Raw genomic sequence first — 22623 nt, forward strand, 5'->3', positions numbered from 1 at the left:
CTTCACCTGCACTCACCCGTCCATACAGCATCTCAAAAAGCACAGTGCCGAGGCCCCACCAGTCCACTGCTGGACTGTATGGGCGGCCTTGTAGCACCTCAGGAGCGAGGTACTCAGGAGTCCCACAGAATGTATGCATGATCCCGCCTATGGCCACGCCTTCTTTACAAAGCCCAAAGTCTGTCAGCATCACATGACCCTCACTGTCCAGCAGGATGTTCTCTGGTTTGAGATCTCTGGCAGGGAAACAGGTGGAACAAAACTGTTACTAACTGAATATTGCTGTTGTTTTTGTTCCCCCTTTTCTCTGGCTTCACCTTGTTTCCCTTTACTGGTTATTTTTAAATGTGGCATTGGAGGGTTTTTAGTGATAACATTTTCTATGCAGAGCTCTCTTATTAAAGGGAACATTTCATTGGGATTTCCCAGCATGAATCATTTAAACCATGTGGAACACGTCTAAATCAAACATGAGCAAAGAAAGTGAGCAGGCAGTGAGCCAAGACAAACTTGGAAGAGTGACTTTGCAATGGCTTGTCTGTTTGTGTGTGCATGTGTGTGTGCGTGTGTGTTTACCTGTAAGCGATGTCAAGAGAGTGGAGGTAGCCCAGTGCCATGGCCATCTCTGCAGCATAGAAAGCAGCCCTGGGTTCAGGAAATTTCCCCACCCTCTGAAGGTGGTAGAAAAGCTGAGGACAAACACGTATGGTCACATACACAGACTACACAAATGACAACGAAATTCAACACAATAGCAGCACCATGGAGGGACTGGTTACAACTGGTTGACACTGGCTTTGATGACTGCTGGTCTCAAAATGACTTGTGGCATCTCTTAAACTAAACTGTATGCGTTGGCTTAAGAAATATGTAGCTAATTATGTTGGTAATATGCTAGAGATTTGTAAATTCTACTCTATATCTGAAACCTTTCCTTTCCCAAGTGATGGTTGTGGGCAAAGGGAGACTAAACCATCTCACAGTTGACAGAAAATACACATACCTCCCCTCCATTAACGTAGTCCAGGACAAAGTAGAGAGCATTTGGTGTCTGGAAAGAGAAGTGGAGCCCCACCAGGAATGGATGATGTAGTCCCTTCAGTAGTACGCTTCTCTCAACCATCACATGCTTCTGCCTCAGAGACACAACATATACAGTAAGTAGATAGATAGATAGATAGATAGATAGATAGATAGATAGATAGATAGATAGATAGATCGATCACCTCTTTCCTTTTGGCAATCTGTTTCTGCAGCACTTTCACAGCATAGTAGCGTCCATATTGTCTGTGTCTTGCCAGCAACACCTACAAAAGTTTGAGCCGTGTCATTTAATGTCCAAACAAAAAACCCCACAAACATTTACAAGAACAAAAAATCGCTACCTTTCCAAAGCTTCCTTTGCCAATGACTTTGAGGTAGTCAAAATCTGAGGGTTTCGTTCTGGTTAACAAAACAAAAAAAAAAACTGTCAGATATGTGTTGTGATACAGTGCTACTTTATAATAAGATTATTAATCTTAAAATTATATCTTAAGCTGTGTGACACTAATTACTTAGTTTGTGGTTAATAAATGATTTAATAATGCTACACAGACGAGTTAATAGGCTAATAGATTCATAAAAATAACCTTTGGGTTGCAAGGTTGTGATCACACATTTAAGTAAAGGAAGACTTTCTGTTTTTAACTATCTATCTGACTACTTAGGGCAGTGGTTTCCAAAGTGGGGGCACTCAAGTAAAATAGTGCATATTGCAAGAAAAATTGCTAATTTTCCTTTATTTTGTTTGCTTGTGACAGCTTAGTCAAGAACATATAATCTCTTTATGACTGTATCTTTTAAGTGTTACTCTGCAGAACCTTTTATATGACATGAAACATTTCCGGGCATCAGGTGTAAAAATTACTTACTGTGAGGTTTGCGTGTTCTCTGAGCCCTGAGGAGAGAAAAGACACTGAGGGGCAGGACAGACAGATTTAGTTTCATCTCCTGTCAACACTCAGCACACTAATCATTTAATAGAAACCTTCCCTCTGTACTCACCACTGTGCCTTCGTCCCCCTCCTCTCCTCTCAGCTTGCACTGTGGCTGCAGGATTTGCTGGGGGTCCAGGCTTCAATCAGGAGGTCAAAAACAGTACATGTTGGATTTCTTTTTAGCAGATTAAGCACAAAGTAAAAAGCTGTAAATAATAAAGTTTTTCTCACTTACTGTTGGCATAGATGTTGACTGGAAAGACGTTTGTGTAAGAAGTCACTGAAGCCAACTTTTTTCCCTTTGAGCAGAGCTGTAAGAAAGGCAGGGGGTTAGTCACAAGAGTTCAACAGCTGTAATATCAGCTTAACTCAACAGGTTATGAAGTTGTGAAACTGTTCAGATACTTTTAGGTTATGTCTTATCTTTATAAATGTTTAAAATATATATTACTTTAATATAATACTCTTCTAGGCCTACTATTGGGTTCACCTCTTTCTAATACAACGTTAAGGCAATTTTGCCTCTTGTAGCAGGATTTTTTGCGTTGACCGTTACTTTTGACTGTAACGTTATGATGTAACGGTGGCGTTGCTACGGCGCAAACGTTAACGGTCAAAATGAATCTAATGTTACGTCGGTTAAAAAGATATAACTTTTTATATACAGTCCATGGATTTAACCCTACCTGAGAAAAACGACACAAGCGCTCTCATTTTGGCGTAGGTCAACGGCCGTTCTCGAGTCACGGTCATCTGGATGAAGACTGTTCAGTACAAATTCACAGTTAGTTGACAGTGAAGACTGTCCCGCAGTAGAACCGTCCCGCTTGTACTAAACCTTCAGTGCACTGCTGCTCCGTTAAAAGACCACTGACGTAGCAGACTCAGAGTAAAGGATGCGTTTAAGTACCCTCGGAGATGTGAAAATGGGATGTGCGCACTTCGAGCGACCTTCAGTGATAGCCAGCTTTGTGGACTGTAAGTATGCTTACATGTACTCAGCTACTGCATTTGCAAGTGCAAATTTGAGTTACTTGTATCAGTTATCCCCAGTCTATTTAACTAGACCACTTCCAAAAAACAGTGTCTTGTCACCTTTCACATGTCCATGAGTTTTGGTCCTGTACCCTCCTCTGGTGGTTTCATTTAGCTAATTAAGGCCAGGAGGGGTGAAATGCTGGAATATATCACTAAACAGCAAATAGGATTTGTGAAAGGTCTAAAAACTGAAATCAGATTTGGACAGCAGAACATTTTTATTTTTGCTCTGTCCTTCCCTGTTAATTATCTCATTACACCTCAGGTTTATTTTATGACCAACAACTGATGGGAAACAGAGGGCTATGTCACAGACTAAGTAGCCTATAAGTGAGCTATTGATAGCCTACCTATTTTTCATTCAATTTCTTTTTTTTAATTTTAGCAGTTTCATTGTAAATGAGCCAGAGTTAGCCTAGATAATTTCCTAGGTATTTCCTCTGTTGTCTCTGGTCAGGTATTAAAAACCCTAATATTATAACAGCATTTTAAAATGAAATGTACCATTTTCTAATAAGAAACCTGTTATAAAGGGTTTATACATGTTAATAAATAATTTACTGATGCTTTATAGATCAGCTAGAAGTAATTAATAAGAACAGCGGGTTGCAAAGGAAATCCTTCTCCAGCATGACACTTGCTTTGTCTTTTAGCTAACCCTTAAATTCATCAGGAAGATCCTTCAGGACTGTTCAACCACTCACTTTCTGGAAAAAGGCATCTGAACCCAACTCCATTTATTAACAGCCTTATAACATTTACAACTGCATATTTGATAAATTGCTGTGAGAGATGATGTGAGACCAGATGTGAGACCATGTAGTAAAGATTTATTAACATTTAGTCCTATCATTGAAGATGACTGAAATTATGTGGTTTCTTGGAAAGTTAGAGTCATGACTATTTAATAATGACTTATTAACATTTATTACTGCAGACTTGAACGCTTAAAATAAAGTGAAAAACTCACAACCCTTTAACCTGAAAACGGTTGGTGTCAGTGGTTTAAAACTGATCTATAGAGCATTGGGAAATGTTTATAAAGCATTAATAAAGCCATTAATTACAGCCTATAAACCATTTATAAAGGGTGTATATTTGAATATGCCTGTTAACCCATAACCATGCACAATAAAGTACAGCTCACATTCAAATGTAAATAACACCACAATGTAGTGCATGGTTATTAGCTACAGTCCACAGTAGACTCCCAGAACCTGTGCAGCGGGTAAAAGAAAATAATTTAGGTCTTGAAGAAACAAGCTGTTGGCACCTGAAGGCAGCATACTGAGCCTGTGCTCCCTTTAGAGGTTAACTGGAGTGGATTTTCACTCCTGTCCTCTTTATTTAGGGGTATGGATTTCTCCAGTTACAGGTGGTGGAGTTTAACTAAGTATATTTATTTACACAACTAAGCTACTGTAGGCTACTCAAGTACAATTTTGAGAAACTTGTACTGTACTTGGGTATTTCAATTTCCTGCTATTTTATACTTCTACTCCACTACATTTCAGAGTGGAAATATTGCACTTTTTACGCTACAGCATTTATTTGACAACATATGTTACTTTGCAGACTATTAAAACAAAATATAAATCAACTAATACTATTACAATGTATTGTTATGGATGAAGCTAGGTTTAGCAGGCTAGATATATTTAGCACTACTGCAACATTAGTAATGCTTCCACATTAATGCATTATTAAATATAATCCAATAATATACTGAAATGAACCATTCTGCAGAGTGAGTTTTACTTTTAGTACTTCAAATATAGTTTGATGGAAATACTTTTACTTAAGTAAGATTTAGAATTTCACTTAGTATTTTTACACCATATTAGTGCTACTTTTACTTTACAAAAGCAGTAACTGAGTACTTTTTCCACCACTTCCAGTCACAGGTATTTAGAGGGAGAACTGAATACCACCAGTAAGGCTGTGAGTGGGAGGGAACAGTGATACCGTGAGGGGACATGCACTGAATGAAAGTGTGTGTTTGTGCATGTGTGTGTGTGTGTGTGTGAGAGAGAGAGAGAACAGGAGAGAATAAAAAAATTAAACCATATTCACTTACCATGCACAGACATGGCATTACTTACTGATGTATTACATACATAACACATGACCACAGATTTGGGTCATGAAAACTCATGGCACCATTACAGCATATGATGGTCTGTCTCCGCCTGACAAATAGCATAGCCTGTCCACACCACCACAGACCCAGTTTTTAATGGTTGTGATTTATGATCAAACTCCTGATGCAACCAGTGGCTGGTTGTTTTATATCACAGCAACGCGCTCCAGACATTCACAGACACTATCCAGTCCAAAGCATCCTGTTGGGGACTGAATTATATAAGCACAAATGCACATCCATGTGTGATTATATAATGAAATGGAAATAGAAAGATTTTCTTGAGTCTGGCACAGCTGCGGTAAACAAATTCTTATGAGCAAGACATGGGGGGGGGGGGGAATTATCTTTTGCATCTGTTAAAACAAAATAAGGAGATTGGAAATAAAAGGAGTGCCTGGGCTTTGTCACAATAAAAAAAAAAATAGGGCTTAACAGGAATAATGTGAAATTGGAAATGAGCTGAGGTATGCGCTCAGAATAAGAGGGTGTAAATGAGATAAACAGGACATGAAGTTCACATACTGAAATGACAAGTTTGTCCCTGTGTCTCTGTGTCTAAATTTGGAGCCGCTGGGTTCAGTGCAGAGTTAGTACAGGGTGTCTTGGTTAATGTTGCAGAAAGCTGATCCTCGTACAGCAACACAGGGAGGTTCCTCTCAGTTACAGTGGTAAAGGGGGGGGACCCAAAGAGAGACATAAACACCCCCACCCCCCCGCTCCCTGTCACTCCAAAGTGAACTGGTCTCTGCTAGTCTGACCTCATGCCCCATCACTCTGACAGTAGGGGAACTGGCCAGGGCTGGTTTTGCCACCCCTGGCATGCAACAGGTGACAAACACATCTCAGCAGTCTAACAGTAAGAACGGAAACACACCGGAGAGACCAGATCAGCCACCCCCTACCAGATTTTCTACTCCAGCAGGATGCCTAACAGGAGGAAAAGATGAACCAAAGTCAACCTTCATGTCTTCAGACTGCCAAACAAATGTTGAGTCAAACACATCACAACTGACTGAAGTCCTGGAGTCCCATCTTGTTTTGTTTTACTCACAGTTGTCTCCATACAGTCAGACATCTGGGAGTCATGTCAGCTGCAGACAGATTTCTTGTTGACCTTGGAAATGTTGGGTCAAAGCAGCTTGGTTTCAGTGTTGCTTCAGCAGCAAAAATAGACTTTAGGCACAAGCTAGACTGAAGCACAAAGGGACTGCCTGGTTTCTATAATGACTCAAGTGTAGTGCACCACTACTTTATTTCACAGCTTTACCAAAAGTAAGTTTAGTAGGCCTACTTTCACTTTTTGACTTTAAGTAAATTTCACTCATAATACTTGTGCTTATGTTTTCAAAATAAGATTTTTACTGTGTGGAGAAGGACGATAAAAACATCAGTGATTTTTAGAAAAAAAGTTGCTCAGGGTCTGAAAAAGGTAAACAACTGGACCAAATCACTGTAAGGGAAATGAGGGGGGAGGACATAATGTTTAAAAAACTCACACATTGGACTTGTAGTAGAGAACAAGAGCTGTTAACTGTTTCTGTACCAAATATATTGACTAGACACTGTAGAATTACTATAGATCAGAATACTTCGTCTACCACTGGTGAGATTATATGTCTGTTTATCTTATTTTAGGTATATGAGGCTCTATATGTAAAGGAAAAATAATAATAAATTAAAAACTTTACTGTCAGATAAGTAAAGAAGCTGTTCCTTCCAAGAACAAGTAATTCTATACAGTAATCTGCATACCTCAAGTATACAGTACATTTTTCATGCTGAACACACATGACAGCAGAAGTACTTCATCTGTCCTATAGATGGTGACAGCAAACCAGAGGAATTCCTCAAGGAGACTGAAATTTTTCTCTGTTTTTCTTTCACTAGGAATTTAAATCTTCATATAAATAGGCAAAAACAGCATATTGCCATCAGCATGTTGTCAGTGAATAGTTTTTAATCCCAATCACAGAAAGAACAAAAAATTGTTTTAGACTAGGTTAGGTCAACACTTCACCACACTTACCTGCTTTGCCTTAACTAAGATGGTTTACAACTTTGACCTGGCTCTCTTTTCAATTATAGACTGCCAGTGTCTTCTATAAAGACAAGTTGTCAGGATGAATGCAATTTTAGGCTTCACACATTCAACACTGATTTTTCTTCATTGGTGCTGCACTGTCATATATCAGAGTATTTTTGCAGTGTGGTATTAGTACTTCCACTCAGTTAAAGGTACTGAGTACTATGTCTGTTTTTCTTACTTATGTCTTGTTTTTAAAAAGAAACAAACACATCTCTAAGCAATTGTACTGTACCACGGACCATTTTAGGTCTTTGTTTTAAAGGGTTTAATTATAACTCTTCCTCCAACATGTTTTAAATGCACTTATTGTCAGTCGCTTTGGACAAATGCATCTGCCAAATTAATATATTGTAATACAGAGGTGGAAAGTAACTAAGTACATTTACTCATGTACTGTACACACTACAAATTTGAGGTAATTGGACTTTACTTATCATGCCACTTTCTACTTCACTACATTTTAGAGGCAAATATTGTCATTTTTGGTCATTTACAATAATAACTTTAGTTTCTAGTTTCTTTGCAGATTCATATTAATAATACAAAATATAATGAACTAATATGATATAATGTATTGGTATCAGTCAAAATAACACAAGATAAAGGGTTCACAAGCTAGCAAAATAATTAAAATGCCCCCCCCACACACACACACACTACACTACACTGTGGTGTTGCTACTTTTACTTAACTAAAAGATCTGACTTTGGTACTTCTTACTCCACTGTTCTCATGCAATGGTTTGTATTTCTCTGTACTGAACACTTTGCACGCGCCCCCTTGAGCGCGCATCCCACCGGGAGCGCGCGCGGCGAAGGGGCGGGGCCGCGCGGAGTCAGCGCAGACAGGGATGAGAAACTTGTCCCGGATATTTACCTAACTATACCTGGCTCTTCCGACGCACCCCGTAGGCTACCGAGATTTCCGCGGCGGACAGTCTGAGGATCATGATATGTCTCTGAAGCGGGACGACTGAGGTACACATCTTGTTTTTGTCTTTTAAACCTTCTCTTCCCAACAAAACATTCACTTGGCCAAGTTGTAGTTACGAGTATAGCCGTGGTTGGAGGAAAGTTGGAGCCAGTTCCTCCTTTTGGGTGTAGCTGCAAAAAAATTCAGGTTGTCAACAGGTTCCTTGTTCGCGCTGTGGCTCAAAGTACAGCGGGGTCACCGCAGAGTCCGTTACAGATTGGGAGTCGGGCAACAAAAATATGGGCCTTCCACACTAAGATAGGCCCTGTGTATTCATTGGCAGGCTGGAAGGTGAAGCAGGCTGTAGATTTGAGCTCTACCATTTGTTGTAGGTGTTTTTACATTCTATAATAGACTTATACACATTTAACTTGGAGATACGACATGGCAGAAAAATCATGTGTGTTAAAAGCATCATAAAGTGAGACTGTCCTTATTTCCTCATCTGTAGCTGTTATGTGACCACAAACCTCAACATATCAGAAATAGATGCAAGATGCAAAACACCCAGTGAAGTCATAGTCTCTACATGGTGGTGTATCTGCTTTTAAATGTAACATTTACTTGTAAATTCATTAGATGCCCGCCTGTGCGAGGGTTATTATGGAAAACAAGTCATCAAACTGGGACCAGCTCTTAATATATTCAGTGTGTGTCACTGTGTTCAAACATTAACTGTGTCCTTTCAGAAGCAGTGAGAGACAGGCCAGCCTGGATCCATTAATCGTTTACCTGGAAACCAACACAGGACACATGTACGTGCATACACTTGCATGCATATAGGTGTTCGCTTACACACACACACTCACACACACATTGATAGGTATTCTCAAAGCCAGAGTAAGTTATTGGCATGCATGCATTAGTAGTGCATGTTTGCATTGTGTCCAGCGGCTGCTCTGAGATCAGTCAGCAGCCCTGTAGATGGGCGTGTTCGACTCTGAAAATGTTTAACATTCTTATCATTCAGCTGCCTGCGAAAGGCAGAGAGGCACAGAGGGAGAGCAGCAGGCAGAGGGAAGGGACATGTTCAGACCCAGGCCAAATAATAAGGAATTACACAAACACACATACACGCACACACAGTCACTCCTTTGCATTCACGATGCATTACTCACTGCAGCCCGATGCTCCATCCAGCACATATGTTACTCACCACACAATGTCATCCTGAGGGAGGTGCCTTCAATTGAAGACAACAGCCTGGAAACATCTGACACTGTTTTTGTGGTTGTGTGTGTTTCCAGGTCCCCTCTCAGTGAGGAGCTGAGGGCAGGGTGTTTGTCTTCTTGAGAGGGAGGCAGAGTTACCGTGGTAACAGACATGCCAAAACCGGACCTGCTCTGCCTAGTTCAGCTGCTGGACGGCACAATCGAGACCTTCAGAGTCAGCGTGCGTAACACACACACACACACACACACACACACACACACACACACACACACACACACACACACAAACACAGCGTTTCCTGTCTGTCCATGAGGAGATCATGTGTTGCTCCTATCTGTCTCTGTGCACTGCTAATGATCGTATTGTCAGTGCATGATCTGGTGGCCAACTATTCTTTCCCATTCCCATTGATCCACATCTCTTGTTCAAAACCGTGACCTTGGCTTTTAAAGGACATGCTAACCTCTCGCAGCTTAGGGAGCTTGTCACACTTGGGAGCCTTTTCACCATCAGCATATTATGGGTCATACGCAGTGTGACAGCAGTATGTATACTCCCAACACACACACACACACTGACACGCATGCAGAACGGCAATCACAATATTGCTTTCTAGGACGGTAGCTGTGCAGCATTTTTATGTGAACGATGGGAGAGCAGGGAGAGCGCTGTGGTGGTACAGTATAATGTGCAGAAGGATTCCAATTTTAAACCCTCCATTACTCTCTTTTTATGCCTCCTGTGTTTCTCTTGTTTGAATAAGGGTTATTGTTTTTGTTCTTCACATATTTTCACTGAAAAAGAACAGGTGTTTGAGGCCAGTTTAAACTGATCTTCGCCTGGATGTTGTGTCCACTAACATACAAAATGATTGTGTTTCCTGCTGCAACAGCACACTGTTTGCTGCAGTTTACAGTAAACACGATCCTCTTGTGACGTGAATACGCTTCCGGTAACAGAAAATGCGAATGAGCTGCGGTTTATCCCTCTGAGTGATTAATAATACAATGAATAGTTAAACTACAGAATTCTGTGCTGCAGATGGTCTTTTGGAAATCTGATTTTCACCTGGCAGTATGCATTATTGATGTTTCTTTCTGATTTACATCAATTTTTAACATTCAAGATAACTGCAGAGAAACTCACACATTCTTTAAAACATAATAATGATCCATGTATATACAGGTGCTGGTCATATAATTAGAATATCATCAAAAAGTTGATTTATTTCAGTAATTCCATTCAAAAAGTGAAACTTGCAGGTGTTTTGACTTAATCAACTGATTAGAGTGTGGCACCAGGTGTCTTCAATATCGAACCATTGCACAATGTTCTAATTGTCTGAGATACTGAATGTGGGATTTTCATTAGTTGTCAGTTTTAATCATCACAATTAAATGAAATAAACATTTGAAATATATCAGTCTGTGTGGAATGAATGAATATAATATCCAAGTTTCACTTTTTGAATGGAATTACTGAAATAAATCAACTTTTTGATGATATTCTAATTATATGACCAGCACCTGTACATTAAGCAGTGCTACAGCATATGACACAGTATATTTAGATGTACAAATGAGCAACCGTTAAATGTCACTCAAAGTTCTGGCTGGTATTAATATTATTTGTTGTTTCCATCTTTCAGAAGCAGGATGAAGGTGTGGTTCTGTTGGACCAAGTATGCGACCACCTGGGCCTGCAAGAGAGGCAGCTCTTCAGTCTGCAGATCAGAGAATCCAGCACAGCCATCGCCTCTATCACAGCCAACACACACTCTCCCGTGAGCTCACTGTTCATCTGATGCACATTTAGGCCAAGATTGTAATGTACTGCACTCGCTGATTGCTGTTTAGACGATGATAACCACAGGGTATGCTTACATAAATGCTGATTTTAGCCCCAGTTAACCATTAAACTTAATGAATTTCTTTCTCTCAGAGATGGTTGGAGCCTGAGAAACCCTTGAAGAAGCAGATAAAAGGTATCTGGCTTGTTCTGGTTCCAGAGAATTCACTGTCTTTACCAAGAATTACTTCTCTAGACAGAAACATTTTTATTGAAATATACTTTAAAACATTTTTGTTTTAAAGTATATTTCAATACTTTTATAGATTGGAGGTGTAGGAGAGAAGAGGTCTGGTAGATGAGGGATGTGAACTTTTGACCTTAGATATGTGCCATTTTTGACTAGATTACATTTCTCTGCAGGTCTTGCTTCCCCCTTTTATCTAAACTTCAGAGTACGATTCTTCATCTCTGATCCCAACTCTCTGCAGCATGAACAGACAAGGTTAGTGTATGTTTGTTTTTTTAGTTCAATGTTTTGGCTCACACAATAAATTCCTGTTTTTGTGATACAATGTGATGTTTTGTGATGTGGAAGCTCTAAATGCTAGCAATGCTAGCCGCTCCGTGAGGCAAAACCAACAGCAGGATATTGAGCTAAATGCTAATGACAACATGCTCACAGTGACAAAGTATTCAGTGGGTGCGATGTTTAGCCTGTTCAATATCTTAGTTTAGCGTGTGAGCATGCAAACATTAGCTAATTATCACTAAACACAAAGTACAACCTTGGTTGATGGGAATACCATGACTTCTTGAAGATATTTGTACATGAACTGCAGTGTTGCACAAATTCATATTTTGACCTGATGATGTCGTTGGATGAAAAGTTAAGGGATCACCGAAGTTACTATAAGTCATCCTGATGGGGGCTTGAACCTGTGAACCTGATTTAATGGCAATCCATCCATTAGTTGTTGACATACTTCACTCACAACACACAAAGATTAACCTAATGGTGGCGCTCGTGGAAAACTCAGAGGATTACCAGAGTTAGTAGGATTCATCCTCCGGGAACCAGGAATGTCTGTAGAAAATGTTGTGCCAATCTATGTTGTAGATGTTGTGATATTTCTTAGGATAAGATACAAATTTGACTGGACAGATATGAAGTCAGGCGATCATCGAAATTAGTAAGATTTATCCTCTGGGGACCATGACTGTCTGCAGAAAATTTTATTGCAATCCACTGAATAGTTGTCATATTTGAATCAGGACATTGACACCCCTAGAGCCAGGCTGCTAGCGTGGCTAAAAACATCAATATATTTAAAGGGGTTTCTGCAGGGAAAAAATACAGGCTTGAGCTGGTAAAGTTCCCCTTTTCTCTTCCCTGCAGGCACCTGTACTTCCTCCAGATCAGGAGTGACATTAGAGAAGGACGGTCAGTAATCACACAAACTCAACCACCAATGCCTGTGTGCACAGTTTGTATTTAGCTGTTACTATGTAGAATCATGGACTGTGATTTGCAGGTTGAAGTGCCCACTGAGTGCAGCTGTAGTGCTGGCTTCTTATGCTGTGCAGTGTAAGTCCTATCTCTTCCTAGAGAAACAAATGATTAATGACTTAATAATGACTGTGTGGGTAATTATTCTTGTTGATGAGGCTCTCAATAAGCAGCAGCTCTCTTACAGTACCCCAGATGTCAGTGTGTGGATCTGGTTATGTATGCTCAGTGTCTTTGTCACCCACCCGCAGCGGAGATGGGGGATCATTGTCCGTCCCGACTCCCGGGTTACCTCTCAAAGTGCCACTTCATTCCTGAGCAGGATGAAGACTTCCTGTCTAAAGTGGAGGATCTGCATCCACAGCACAAGTAATTCAGACAGTTCATTATTATGTAGTTGCCACTGAAAAACAATTGGTTTCAGTACGTTCCTGGTGTTGTATGTGACTCTGTGTGTGTGTGTGTGTGTGTTCCCTGTTCCCAGGGAGCTTAAGCAGAGCGAGGCAGAGTTGTGTTTCCTCAACACAGCACGGACCTTGGAGTTGTATGGAGTGGAGCTACATGCTGCTATGGTAGTGTCATTGCCTCGATTAAACAGTCGTGTAGTATCTCGTGCTCTAGCTCAACTTCCTCACTTTGTCACTTTTTGTCTCCACTTTCTCTCTCTCAGGACGCCTACAATGCCCCCATGATGGTAGGTTTGGCCTCCAGTGGTGTTGCGATGTTCTGTAATATGATTTGCTCCAGTTTCTTCCCCTGGTGAGTGATGATGCCACTAATTTCACGGCTTGTATTGTATTGTACTGTATTTTCTGTAAACCTCCAGCCAAGTGCATTCTTTACATGCAGGGGAAACATCATCAAGATTTCATTCAAGAGGAAACGCTTTCTTATACATCTGAAACGTAAACATGTGAGTCCCTCTACTGTTTATTTGTCCCAAATAGGTTAAAGATCTGCTCTGAAGAAACTGCTGATTTTAATTACTCTACACTCTTGGCTGGTAAATCCATTAAATGTTTGGAATCAGCACATTTTATTGGAATGATGAGAAAGCTGAGATTTAGTTATTGCTAAAATTAGAAAAGTTTTTTTCTTGTGGGGCAGAGGAATTTAGGCTCAACACTTAAATTTTTTAAGAAGAAATTCACAAATACAGGCTTGACTACCACATGGTCTACATAGATGTGACTATGGCATTGACTGAATTATTGATATCCACACTTTTGGCAGTAAGTAAGTAATAAATCATTCATTAAAAATATGAGAAGAGTGCAAATGCAACCTGAGCAGCTGAAGTTACATAATAAAAATGTGACCTTAAATATGTATATATAATCTACATTATAAAGCATTACAAAAAAATGTTGCAGGGGGAGACCCAGGATTGTGAAGTACCTCTGGTGTTGCCTTGCCCCAAGACCTGTAAGAACCTGTGGCGGTCATGTGTGGATCATCACTCCTTCTTCAGCTCCAGCCGGACTGCCAGGACCCCCAAACACAATAACAGCACAGTTCAGTCCTACAGAAAGCTGATAACACAACACCTGGGCCTCGGCAACAGTAAAACTGAGAGGTGAGCGTGCACCTGGACACACATTCACTTGTGCATTCATGTCATAAATAGTTGGACAAATTTTCATTCCTTTCCTTCCTAATTTGCAGTGGTCCAGTGTGCCAGCGTGTGGTGGGAGGGATGGTGTGGAACCCTGTCCTGCAGAGGTCGATTTCATCAGAGCATCTTGAAACCAAGAGTCTGCCCTCTAGATCACCTCCAACCACCCCCAACTGGTACGACCTGTAGAATCATCCCCAGCTATAATGAGAAGCTACAGTTTTTGTCAAAGGCCCCAGCATCTCATTTTTCTTTTGTGTCCTGTCATTCAATATAATATTTTACAATTTTATTACACTCACCTGGTTTTGACCTCATGGTTTGTCTCTCTGGCAGGCGGAGTCCTCGAGTTCGCCACGGCATCAGTAAACCTCGCCCATCCTCGGTTGAGTTCAGCAATGACCTGAAAGACATGTCAGAGGGGGAGGATGTCTTCTACACATACAGGGCGTCTGTGAGCAGCAGCAAGGACAGTGAGGGAGACGCTTCACCGCAACAGAAATGGTGGCTATCTTCTTCTTAGGCACACGCTCAACCTCCCTCTCAGTCGAGTGGGCTTTGGTGGCGCGACATTTGTTAGGGCTGAAAGATTAATAATTTTTATTGTACCATTTTGCATGCGTCTTTCTACACTTATTAGCCTCGGCCAAAGATGGTTAATTTGAGAAAGAATTATCATTTTGATATCTGGATGTTTGGAAAGATAGAGAGTGGTTCAATTTGTGATCATTATACAAACCTAGCATGATTAATACTGTGACCACCAGGTAGAACTTTAATAGAAAATAATTCCCATTTAAATCACAATCGCAATATTGGTTAAAAGAAATTATTTTCCCCAAATCATTCAGCCCTGACGTGTGTTATGTTAGGAGAAAAAATGATTACAATATAAGAGTAACAGAATTATATTATGATCTCATCTGAAAGTCATCTGTTAATCTACAAATCAGAGAAAATTGATTGAAAGTGATCTCTTTATTTCATCTCTTGCAGGCTCTCTGGCATGTACAACCATGAGACAGATGGGGCTTTGTTGCAAACTAATGACAGTATAGGTGAGGAGGATGGTGATCGCAGCTTACACCACTACGATAAGGTCCGTTCTCTCATCATCACCTCTGAAGAACTGCTTTACTGTCTATCCACATATGCGTGCACATATGCAAGATGATTCTTGTGTACTTGTGTCTATGCAGGGAGCTCTCGGCGATGGTGACTTGATGCTAATATGTATTGCCCCCGATCACGAGGGCAAGTTTGGCTTCAATGTTAAAGTGGGTCCCACTCTTACACTTTTTGTGTGTCTCTTACCTTCTCTACACAAGGCATAAAGTTTAATGTTTTATGTTTTGTTTTACTCACACACATTACGTTTGTGTTGTCACTCCTCCACTCTTGCTCCATATCATTTCCCAACTCCTCCTAGGGTGGGGTGGATCAGAAGATGCCTCTAGCCATATCCCATGTTAAACCTGACTCTCCGGTAAGAACGCACTCAGATGTGTTTGTATTTTGACGGGCTGGTGTCTCCTGGTTGTGTCAGAGTAGCTTTCTGATGAAATGTAAACACAGTCTGGACTGGTGGATGTATATTTAGCCTGATGTACTGAAATGGGCTGAAAAGGGCTGTAAAAGTAAGCCAATATAATTAGTTTCTTGACAGAAAATTAATTAGCAACTATTTTGATTAATTGTGTAAGTCAGCAAAAATGCCAATGAGAAACTGAATGTATTTGAGTTTTGGACTGTTGGTCGGACAAAACAGACATTTTTAAGACGTCACCTATGGCTTTAGGACACAGGACATTTTTTCACTTTTCACAGACAGATTAATTTATCATTCAAAAAAAGAAACAGATATTGATAAAATCAGATACCTGATAATGATAATATCAAAACAAAATATCTTGATTCAGATCACAAAGATTTGGGTTTATTTATTTTTTTTATTGTGACCAAGATACATACTGAGCAAAACTTTTTACAGTTGAAATCTAATGGTGGTACTGTTTCTGAAGTTCCTCAAACCTAGTTTGGTATTTCTTTGTACTTATCAGCTGACATACACTGATACCGATATATCTGCAATAAGCTAAGATCAGCCGATTTATTGATCAAGCTGTAATCTGAAATATAGATGACGTATAGAGACGTCAGCTTTTAAGTGAGCCTGTGTTGTTTTGCAGGCAGGTCGATGTGAGCCCAAACTCCTGGAGGGAGACCTGGTAGTGCTCATCAATGGCCGAGACATTTCTGAACACACACATGACCAGGTTGTCATGTTCATACGAGCCAGCAGAGAGTCGCACTCCAGAGAGCTGGCCTTGCTTATTAAACGTAAAGGTGTGTCTGTCTGTCTGTCTGTTCTGTCTGGAACTGCTGAAGCAGGGTGTGATCCAAGTCTGCGCACTGTCTTGGCATGTTTCTATGAATATTTATCACAGCCTTGAACTGTCCTTGTATTACAGGTCCTGGCCGGGTGGCACCCCTGCTGCAGTTACCTCCTGCCCTCACACTCACCAGCCAATCGCAGGGAAACAAGCCGCAGTCATCTGGCCAGTCGGAGCGGGTCACAACACTGGAGGAATCAATGAGACAGCTGGACAAAGGAATACAGTCTGGCACGCTCTGTTTCCATTTTGAGGTATTTGAAATGCAGATGGCAGCGAACGTGCTCTTAAAGCAGGCCCAAAATACGTCTTTATTTTAAGCAGGACTTAGTTTGTCCATCTCACTTATTTGGGGATCATAACGAGCCTTTAAAGTGCTGATTTGGGTACAGATGTTGGCTCTAATGTTCACTGGGACTCGGCAACTGGCAATCTAAAACAAAGATATTGTGACTGGCCTGGAATTTGTAATTTTTGTTTGTGTATGTTTCTCTGCGTGTGTTTACGTGTGTGTGTTTGTGTGCTTGTAATTTCTAGAATTTATACCGGAGGAAGCCTGGTCTGTCACTTAGCTGTGCTCAGCTCTCTGAGAACACGGACAAGAATCGATATAAGGATGTTTTACCATGTGAGTTATTCTGATGATCTGTGTGTGACCAGCCATTTGTTTCTCCTCTACCTGGTACCCCACCTCCCCCTTTATCTGGCCCTCACACGCTGCTCTCCTTTCAGATGATGCTACCAGAGTGGTGCTCCGGGGCCAGGAGGACTACATCAATGCCAGCCACATCACAGTGCGCATCTCTGATATTGCGTGTCTTGTCCCTGTCTGACATTTAATGTAAACTCATCCTGTGTGTGTGTGTGTGTGTGTGTGTGTGTGTTTATTTGTGTGTCTCTTAGGTGGCGCCCCCAGTGTCTGGTGTATGTTTACGTTATATTGCGACTCAGGGTCCATTGCCACAGACCTGCACTCAATTTTGGCAGACTGTTTGGGAGCAACAGATACACACCATCATCATGCTAACAACTCTGACAGAGAGGGGACGGGTATATATACTTCTACTCGTTCATACTTTTATACTGTAAACAGCCACATTTACACAGGGATGGAAATGAGTAAACAGCGAGGGGAACATTCGAAATTACACTGCTCGATATCATCGATGCATTAACACGGTGATTACTGCAAAGCTACTTGCACATTATTACATGATGTTTTATTTGATACGTGATTACTGTAATTACAGGGTTCAGCGGTGATGGTTGCACGCAAAAATAAAACATCGACACAGTTGTGAGTAATTACAGGGTTTCACAGTGTAGGGAACAGCTAAATGTAAAGTGAGCAGGATGCCAATGAGAGAAATCATGCGAGGGTGAAGTAACAGAGACAGAGGCAGCAATATATCAAGGTCCCCCTAAATGAAGATGTCTCTTTCTCAGCTGTTGCTTGGTAACCAGATGCTGTCATTAATTGATCATTTCCCTGATATTTGCCAAGTGCCCCAAGTTTCTCTCTACTTGAGGATCACACACACACGATTTGACAATCAGTTCACATCCTGCTCCTGATGAATTGCTTTCTGTTCCTCAGACTTCCAAGCCGGAACATAACCAAGCTGTTGAATATGAGTTTGATTTCATGAGAGCGGAGCGCAGCTGATGCAGCAGCAGTAGTAAATTGAGCCCTGACTGATGACTCATGTTAGATGTAATGTAATTTGTCGGTGATGTCATATACGCTTGCAGACCAAGTGCCACCAGTACTGGCCGCATCCGCCAGAAGCTAAGGATTACGGGCACATGCGGGTGAAGTGTCACTCGGAGGAGTGTAACCTGGCGTATGTGACGCGACAGTTCACGCTGACACACACACAGGTACAGTTGCAAACAGAGCTGCAATGATTAGTCGATTAATCACTTAGTCAGTCAACAGATGATTTATTGGCAACTACTTTGATAATCGTTTAAGTGATTTTTAACGTACAAAATCTAAACATTCTCTTGTTTATGAAAATGTGCTGCTTGTCTTTGTCTTAATATTGTAGTCAATTCAATATTTTGGCTTTTGGTTGGACAATACATCCCCTTAAGCTTTAGGATATTGTGACGATTACTGTTTTCTGATCCTATATATGCAGATTGATCTAGTGCAAGTGCAAAGTTCACACCTGCTTTCATATCCACATGAGACATGAGCCAAGCATGACTATGGTCACACAATGTGGAGCCTTTCTGTTTTGACATGTACCATGTTTGAGCCATATGTCACATAACAGAGCTCACCACAGGCAGCAGCCACTCCTGGCAAACTATCTGCAGGCAACATACAGTCACTTCCGTGTGGGTGGTTTGGTCGGTGTGTGTGCATTTGTGTGCATTAACAAATCTTGTGGCACGCCCATGTTCATGTGTGGGACGAGTGGTTGAGTTGGCGTGCAGGCCTTTCTGAGAAGTTTATATGGTAGGTAATCAGATTAAAGGAGCTGTTTTTCCACATTTACTTCCATGGGGAACAGGTAAATAAACAATAATTCTCAAGGAGGCATGAAGTCTGAATGCACACACACAACATACACAGATACTGCTGTGTGGGCCCATCTGTTCCTCTGGCGGAGCGAGTTAATCCCTGCATGGAGTCACAGGCCACATGATCATTAGAAACAGCTCTGGTCTTTTCCTCTATCCTTTCTCCTCCCCACCAGTTTTTCTGTTTTCATCTCACTGTGTCCCTCTTCACTTCCTAATTTCAGTGTCACCTACTGGTCACGTGCAGGTTTGGTCTCCTCACCTGCTCTGTTTTTTCAACTACACCCTCTGTTTGAGCCTGTAGCGCTGCAGTGTTAATCTGATTTAGGTTACACCTTATGCAATGCAATAATTTTCTCTGATTATCTGTCTTTCTTTTTTGTGTGTGTGTGTGTGTGTGTGTGTTAGCTGCATGAGGAACGTGCAGTCACACACCTGCAGTATGTTGCGTGGCCAGACCACGGCGTACCCGATGACCCTTCAGACTTCCTGTTGTTCATCAGCTCGGTCAGGGAGAGGAGGAGAGGTGAAGAGCCACTATTGGTACACTGCAGGTAACGCACACACACTCTTAACTGAACACTCCCAGCATGCACTGTGCCCGCCTCTACTGTGCGCTTAATGCTGTCTTTGTTTTGAATTCCCCCTATTAGCGCTGGGATTGGACGCACAGGTGTTCTGATCACCATGGAAACGGCGCTGACTCTGTTGGATGAGGGTCGGCCAGTGTTCCCGTTGGACATTGTCAAAACACTGAGAGATCAGCGAGCCATGATGGTTCAGACCACGGTACAGAGAAACACAGCAAGGGTTTATGCTAAAAAGCTTGGCTTATATTTACGTAGTGGCCACAGTGATTTTTCTCCCCATTATTAAAATCTTTATTTTATTTTATTGCGTTATGATACCTTGTAACTGGACTTGAGCTTCTGTTCACTTTGTTTTAGTTCAATTTATAAGAGTATCAGTCAGTTGATTGAAACCTTTTTTCTTAGCTTAAGGGCTTGGCATAAGGCAGGATGTAACCGCAGAGAACATTAGCGTTTGTGGGGAAGTACTAATTAACAAATGAGTGCAAGTAAAGATCTTGTTTTGGGTGAAACGTGTTGAGCTTGTTATAGTTGGACAGGGTATGTTTCTCCTTTCAAAATTATAAGCTGCAGGGTGCCCGTTTCCTTTTTACAGTGTTTGCATTTTTGTATTGCAATGCTTTCTCTTGGCTCAATAGCTGCTGTTGAACTGGATGTATTGGTTTCAGCCTCAGGATTGTGAAGTGTGTCTGATGTTTAGAGTTTTGCTACAAATACCACACAAATAACTTCAGGAATTTTCATAAGGGAGAGGAGGTTGCACCCAGAATTACTTTAAAAGGCCAATGTCACAGTTAAGACATCTGTGAGGCCCTTTCATCTTTAACCTTAATTAATTCACAGGTATGTTGCTGCCACGGTATAATGCTGATGGCTGATGAGCAGGAGGTTGGAAGCCGTGCTCTGTGGCACCTCAGTGGTATCTGTCGAGGGAGAGGAAAGTGTTGATGGTAGGCAGTGCTGGGAATATGGCAGCCCTGCAGTCAAAAGCCTGCTTCTAGGCCACAACTGCTACCACTATCACCCTTATTTTGAAAGGAGATCCAGCCTCTGAGGTGCCCTCTCTGATATTTTTGTGCAGATGGAACGCATCCTCAGGTTTCCCTCACGTGTTTGTGTGTCTGACAGTAATGGCAAATATGCACAGTCAGAGGACAAATCTCCATGTTAAGGATCCACATGTTGAGGGGTTAGGCTGGTATTATTAGGTGTGTCTTATCTTTAACTAATCACATGACAAAACCAAAATCAACAATGTGTCTCAATACTTTCCAGCTTCCTTAACCTGTCTGTAACATTCCCCCCGCGACCCTGTACGCAGGATAAGCGGTTGACGATGGATGGATGGATGGATGGATGGATGGATGGATGGACAAATACAGAATATAACCAGAATTACAGTGTTACAGTGTTGTCGAATAGCTAAAAAAACACTCAATATGTTGTGTGTTTCAGTGTCAGTTCCAGTTTGTGTGCGAGGCCATTGTGCGAGTCTACAAAGAGAAACAGGAGGGACCTACTGCACCGTAGCCCAAATCAGCAACAGGATCAGAACAGACACACTCACCGTTTCAGCCTCATCTCATTGCAAGCGACTTCTACAAAGGGACTTCCAGTGCTGTAACAGATTAACCTCTGTCAGCGCCTATGGGACTGGCACCCAGACTGGATTATGAGAGTGTAACTAGCTTCAGAGCACAGCTGTCTGTGATCTGTGCAGCTAGATTCAGTGTGAGAGTATGAATCATACACCGAGTCTGGCTTAGTTTTTAATGATAGTGCATTGAACTTGTAGAAGCTTCGGTCTCCATAGAGACTGATGTAAGACTGATGTGAGCTGCTAATTTCTGTCCAAGAGGCCACTCAGGAATGTTGCCTCTACTTATAAAGCTATGTGTGCCTTAAAAACCAACGCCTCCCAGTCGATGGATCGAACAGGGCAGCAGAGGCAGACCTGGATCGTTATAATGTATAGTTTATCTGTGTGTCCAAAGACAAAGAGCAAGGCAGCCTTTAGATCACTATAGTAAATGCAGTAAGGTCATGGTGGTCCACCAGAGGATAATCAAACTCACTGTTCAACACTCTTAAATTATTAAGACACTAAATAAACCCACTGATTTATATCGACATGTCTGCTTTGTCATTTCATCTGATGGTGAACGTTATAAATTAGATAATTAAATGGTGATATGTCACTTTCTGTTGAGATTCTTCAAAGGCTCGACAGTATCTTCTAGGCAATACTAGTCTCTTTCACATCTTGCAGAATAAAGCTGCTCACTGAAGAGTTGTGTGCTTATTAAACCCTCAGCTGAGTGAATCTAAAGCTGGTATCAAAACAAATCAGCCCTCACAAATCTGGTTATGAGAAAAAAAACTGACTTAAAAAGACACTTAAGCATGTAATAGTCCCATGAGGACTTGTGTAATTCATGGTGTTATATTCGTGTTTCTTTTTTCATAAGGGTACAGTGTGATGCAGGCTTGAAGGTTGGTAAAGTATTTACAAAGTACCCACTGATGAGCCTAATACCACAAAAATGTGTAAGAGAATGTCATCATTTCACCCATAAGTTACATTAATCACATCCAGAACCAACAGACTGATGCACAAAAACACATATTTGTAAGGTTGTGTCCAAGAAGTGCACATCTGAGGGTTTGTGTGTTTCTACTGTAGAGGAAGAGCAGATCTGTGGCTACTACTGATGTCATGCAGTTAAAAATGTACACATGGACTGATGGACAGAAAATTATTCTCAGGAATCGGAAGACGCCTGGACAACTGTCTTTTCAGGATT

At 41.2% G+C, this 22623-nt stretch overlaps 2 protein-coding genes across 6 annotated transcripts in view; one reads left to right on the forward strand and one right to left on the reverse strand.

Annotated features, from left to right (window-relative positions):
• Nucleotides 1-2828, reverse strand: part of sgk2b (serum/glucocorticoid regulated kinase 2b) — a 3751-nt gene extending 923 nt beyond the window's left edge. Inside the window, exons 1-9 of one of the 2 annotated variants that reach the window (XM_046044331.1) lie at nucleotides 2666-2828; nucleotides 2215-2290; nucleotides 2047-2116; nucleotides 1914-1939; nucleotides 1386-1443; nucleotides 1227-1307; nucleotides 1004-1132; nucleotides 577-689; nucleotides 17-236 (exon numbers count right to left, since the gene is read on the reverse strand). In XM_046044331.1, the coding sequence (XP_045900287.1) occupies nucleotides 17-236; nucleotides 577-689; nucleotides 1004-1132; nucleotides 1227-1307; nucleotides 1386-1443; nucleotides 1914-1939; nucleotides 2047-2116; nucleotides 2215-2290; nucleotides 2666-2732 (840 nt within the window). In that variant the 5' untranslated portion in view covers nucleotides 2733-2828. Of the gene's footprint in view, nucleotides 1-16; nucleotides 237-576; nucleotides 690-1003; nucleotides 1133-1226; nucleotides 1308-1385; nucleotides 1444-1913; nucleotides 1958-2046; nucleotides 2117-2214; nucleotides 2291-2665 lie in introns of both variants that reach the window. The other variant, XM_046044330.1, reaches the window with a different exon arrangement.
• On the forward strand, nucleotides 2690-21949 carry ptpn3 (protein tyrosine phosphatase non-receptor type 3). Of its 4 annotated transcripts, none has more exons than XM_046044322.1 (27): nucleotides 2690-2957; nucleotides 8908-8973; nucleotides 9466-9610; nucleotides 11040-11174; nucleotides 11333-11375; nucleotides 11603-11684; nucleotides 12579-12623; nucleotides 12715-12767; nucleotides 12941-13058; nucleotides 13174-13261; nucleotides 13360-13448; nucleotides 13539-13602; nucleotides 14063-14265; nucleotides 14355-14480; nucleotides 14641-14808; nucleotides 15301-15403; nucleotides 15504-15581; nucleotides 15734-15790; nucleotides 16494-16650; nucleotides 16776-16951; nucleotides 17235-17325; nucleotides 17430-17491; nucleotides 17601-17747; nucleotides 18450-18578; nucleotides 19638-19783; nucleotides 19883-20018; nucleotides 21275-21949. In XM_046044322.1, the coding sequence occupies exons 3-27, from the start codon at nucleotides 9542-9544 to the stop codon at nucleotides 21347-21349; spliced, it is 2640 nt and encodes an 879-aa protein (XP_045900278.1). In that variant the 5' UTR covers nucleotides 2690-2957; nucleotides 8908-8973; nucleotides 9466-9541; the 3' UTR covers nucleotides 21350-21949. The 4 variants fall into 4 exon arrangements, with proteins under 4 accessions (XP_045900278.1, XP_045900277.1, XP_045900276.1 ...); XM_046044321.1 differs by lacking the exon at nucleotides 2690-2957 and adding an exon at nucleotides 8066-8223 and having other exon boundaries at nucleotides 8911-8973; XM_046044320.1 differs by lacking the exon at nucleotides 2690-2957 and adding an exon at nucleotides 8068-8223.
• Nucleotides 21950-22623: the final 674 nt, after the last annotated feature.

Source organism: Micropterus dolomieu, linkage group LG03, assembly GCF_021292245.1.
Source record: "Micropterus dolomieu isolate WLL.071019.BEF.003 ecotype Adirondacks linkage group LG03, ASM2129224v1, whole genome shotgun sequence".
Lineage (NCBI taxonomy): Eukaryota > Metazoa > Chordata > Actinopteri > Centrarchiformes > Centrarchidae > Micropterus > Micropterus dolomieu.